At 42.2% G+C, this 4,232-nt stretch overlaps 1 protein-coding gene across 1 annotated transcript in view; it reads left to right on the top strand.

Moving 5' to 3' along the window:
• tm9sf3 (transmembrane 9 superfamily member 3) overlaps nucleotides 1–4,232 on the top strand; it is a 16,208-nt gene that overhangs the window by 9,305 nt on the left and 2,671 nt on the right. The window contains exons 7-14 of the mRNA XM_014019883.1: nucleotides 406–572; nucleotides 644–738; nucleotides 812–942; nucleotides 2,328–2,467; nucleotides 2,884–2,952; nucleotides 3,049–3,195; nucleotides 3,269–3,352; nucleotides 3,433–3,509. Of these exons, the coding sequence (XP_013875337.1) occupies nucleotides 406–572; nucleotides 644–738; nucleotides 812–942; nucleotides 2,328–2,467; nucleotides 2,884–2,952; nucleotides 3,049–3,195; nucleotides 3,269–3,352; nucleotides 3,433–3,509 (910 nt within the window). The remainder of the gene's footprint in view (nucleotides 1–405; nucleotides 573–643; nucleotides 739–811; nucleotides 943–2,327; nucleotides 2,468–2,883; nucleotides 2,953–3,048; nucleotides 3,196–3,268; nucleotides 3,353–3,432; nucleotides 3,510–4,232) is intronic.

Below are 4,232 nucleotides of genomic sequence, written 5' to 3' on the forward strand. Positions count from 1 at the left end.
GAGTGTCATATTTATACTTTTCATCCAACTACAATTAAATTCACTATCTAGGAGGCACAATTTATATGGATAGTATTTATTTTTTACAATAACAAGTCGAAACAAAATAGGAGAAATGACTTTCTACTTATCTTTTTTAAAATGTAAGGAGTAGAAAGTACAGATAATTCTATACAAATATGAGTAAAAAGTACAGATAATTGTGTACAAATATGAGTAGAAAGTACAGATAATTGTGTAAAAATGTAAGTACGAAAAGTAAAAAGTAGGCTGAAAAATTTACTCAAGTAAAGTACAGATACCCAAAATGTTTATTTAAGTACAGTAAGAAAGTATTTGTACTTGGTTACTTGTGAMTTTGTGTTTCTGGGCTGTATTTGTGATGTTCGTGTTTTTCACTGACAGGACAGAGACCTGGGCGATGAGTAYGGATGGAAGCAGGTTCACGGAGACGTCTTCAGACCTTCCAGCCATCCTCTCATCTTCTCTTCRCTCATCGGTTCTGGCTGCCAGATCTTCTCCGTCTCCTTCATCGTCATCATCGTGGCGATGGTGGAGGACCTGTACACAGAGTGAGTCCTGAACGCTCCCAATGGTTAATAAAACCAGAAACATGAAACTAAAGAACGTTTCTGACCTGCAGGAGGGGCTCCATGCTCAGCACGGCCATCTTTGTTTACGCTGCTACCTCTCCGGTCAACGGCTACTTCGGAGGAAGTTTATACGCCAAACAAGGAGGTAAAGCGCCGCGCGTCACGCCGCCGCTTCACGTCGAAGCGTTTAAACTCACGACAAAATTGAAATGTCTCAGGCAGGAGATGGATCAAACAGATGTTCATCGGAGCCTTCATGATCCCATCCATGGTCTGTGGAACGGCTTTCTTCATCAACTTCATCGCCATCTACTACCACGCCTCCAGAGCCATCCCGTTCGGCACYATGGTGAGTTTTTACACGTTAAAAACAAACGGCTTCGGCTTATCTTCACGATGTGAGCAGAAACAGCTGAAGTCATAAAATCAGCTGAAATTATTGTTGGGAAAACAAATTTATTTTCTCCTTATGGACCGTGGAGAAAACTCAAAACTAACTAGACATGGGTTTTTAGATGTAAAAACAAGTGTGCATTGCCATGTAGCCTGTCTTTACCTGCAGCAGTGCACTTGCAGAATGATCTGTGACCAAGTTCAAATGTGTTTTCTATACCAGCTTGTGCTTGTGAAGTCAGCAGGTGTTTGTAATAAGTGTAATTGTGTGACAATATGAACTTTGAAGAGAATTTTAGTTAAAGYTGCTGTTGCTGGGATTTGAAACCTGATCTCCCACTTGAAAGACCATGGCATTAACCATGAGACCATTGGAGCTATGAATGCACAGTCCCAGTGTTTTTTTTCTGTGTGTAGAAAGAGGCAACATTGCCAATGACGATTGTTGACACAAAACTGCAATATATTAAAACAAAGCAATATTATAAAAGATGTAAATGATTACAAGAAAATATTATAATAAAACATTAAAATACAAAGAAATTAGTATTGTAATCGCTGAAGTACTGAGTTTAAATATGATTAAAGTATGGTGCAGTACCAAGCTGAGCACATAAATCAGGGGCAGTATTGGACCAATACAAGGCTGTATTGACACCCATTAATAAAGTTTAAATATTAATATTTCAAAAACTATAAGTTGTACAGGCACCAAAAAGCATAGCCTGCATTTGGACATGAGCTTTACAGATACAGATTACAATGGCAACTCTAGGACAAAGTTTGTAGGAGGAGAAGCGTGCCGAAATAGAGGATGACTTGGATGGGGAACGAATCACAATAGTGTGCATTGCATTGGCATTGGTATGAAGTCTAATAAAACAACTGGACTTTTATTTTGTAGATTAAGATGTTTTGCTTCCTGTTGGGAGGTTTCTCAATTCAGAAAGAGTCCAGTTTTGTTTTGAACCTTTTTGGGTTTCAGGTCAGAGGTTGTTTTGATGAACAGTTTAGCTCATYGCTGCCATCTAGTGGTCATGTTAGAGGTTTTATTTGAAAAGTGCCTTTCAGGACACCCAAGGACACTTAGGTCAAGTGGTACAGAGTTCCAGAGGAGAGGTGCAGAGCAGGTGAAGGCCCTGCTCCCCTTGATTTGGATATTTTCACTGTTCAGATATCCGGAAATTCTCCATCTGTGCTTTAGATCAGATTGTTTTTCAAAATAAGAGTCTCCTCTTTTCTTTTAAATTGAAATAGAATATTTGAATTTTTGCTAAGAGGTTAAAGACAGTAAAGACCCTCTTGGACCACCAGCTGAGATGAAAGTTGTCTCATCTGCAGGTCGCAGTCTGCTGCATCTGCTTCTTCGTCATCCTGCCTCTGAACCTGGTGGGAACCATCCTGGGCAGGAATTTATCCGGTCAGCCCAACTTCCCCTGCCGAGTGAACGCTGTGCCTCGACCAATCCCAGAGAAGAAGTGGTAGGTGTGGGGGGGCTGGGAGGTGATGGGTGGGGGGCTGGGTCTTACAGATTTAGTTTAATTTATAAAGGCTGAAATCAAACTACCAAGCAGGAGACATCATGAAGACTAAGGAACCCTCCTCACAGATCAGAGAGAAGGTGATGGAGAACAGATCAGGGTTGGTCCATCATGTCAGTCTCTATAGTCCTGGTCCATCAGGTCCTGAGACCTGATGGACCAGGACTATAGAGACTGACCTGATGGACCAGGACCATGGACAGACCTTGTTCTTCTGATTTCTCATGATAAATGTCTGTTTCTTAGAATCAAATGTAATTTACAGGTTTGACGTCTYACATCAGAATTATTTGGTGAAACTTTATTTAAAACCTGTTTTTGTTGTTTTAACTGTTCTGTTTCAAACAAACTCTCAGGTTCATGGAGCCGGCCGTCATCGTGTGCCTTGGAGGAATTCTGCCCTTTGGATCGATTTTCATAGAGATGTAAGTTTTTGTTGTTTTGAGCAGATCCTGGTGGTGTTGTTTTTGTTGCTGCTGTTGTTGTTGTTGTCCTGCTCAGACACACCTGTGTTTTCTCAGGTACTTCATCTTCACGTCTTTCTGGGCCTATAAAATCTACTACGTGTACGGCTTCATGATGCTGGTCCTGGTGATCCTGTGCATCGTCACCGTGTGCGTCACCATCGTGTGCACGTACTTCCTGCTCAACGCTGAGGACTACAGATGGTCAGGGTCCTGCCTCGCCCCTCTGATGACAGCATGGTTGTCCTGAGCTGAACCTTGTGTTTTTGTCTTGCAGGCAGTGGACGAGCTTCCTGTCTGCTGCGTCCACAGCGGTTTATGTTTACATGTACTCGTTTTACTACTACTTCTTCAAAACTAAGTGAGTCTCTGTTTCCTTTGAGCTGATGAATCCGTAAAACAAACAGATCCAGCTTTGACGTGTCGCCCCGTGTCTTTCAGGATGTACGGCTTGTTTCAGACGTCCTTCTACTTCGGCTACATGGCTGTGTTCAGCACCGCTCTGGGAATCATGTGTGGTGAGTTTCAGAACCCTCATATTAGCCTAATCTGTAATCAGTTGTTTGGGAACGGAAGAAAATGTTTAGAGTCAGGCAGCCGATAACAATTTTCCATCTKCCTTAATGTCCGCTGGTACATCCCAATGTGGCGAATCCAATAAAACAGTGTGGACAATCCTGCCGAGCTATCAGCTTCTCCAAGATCAATTCCATCTCACCAGCAAAGTCCAGGAACCACAGCCGGCCCACGACCCTCAGCAGAACCGCTTGCAGACAGAGTCCAGCTCGCTCAAGGCAAAAGTCTGAGTGCTGATAGAACGGCAATCCTTCATACTGGTCAGGCAGCCAGGAAATGAACAGCCACAGATGTTGTTTTGTAGAACACCAGGAGACCACCAAACCAATTTGTAGATTAAATCCATAAAATCATCCATAAAGTTGGGGTAGTATTATACTCTGATAAATATTTTTACTTATGTGTTTTAACTGAAATATTGGCTTCATTCACAAAATGCATGAGTCCGAAAATAAGACCGCGTCGTAAAAAGCAGTTGAAACAAGCTTACCGCTGACACTCCTCGTGCTTCAGAGCGAGATAATAACAGATCCAGGCAGGCGACATGATGTGGAAAAAAAAGGCAGTCCACAGTGGCGTCACTAGGCTTATTTTAGTGGGGCTGGAGCCCCCCTAAATTATTTTAAAGCCCCCCTAACTTATTCTGTTGTAAAAAAATTTTTTTA

This window comes from Austrofundulus limnaeus, unplaced genomic scaffold (genome assembly GCF_001266775.1).
Source record: "Austrofundulus limnaeus strain Quisiro unplaced genomic scaffold, Austrofundulus_limnaeus-1.0 Scaffold235, whole genome shotgun sequence".
Classification (NCBI taxonomy): Eukaryota; Metazoa; Chordata; class Actinopteri; order Cyprinodontiformes; family Rivulidae; genus Austrofundulus; species Austrofundulus limnaeus.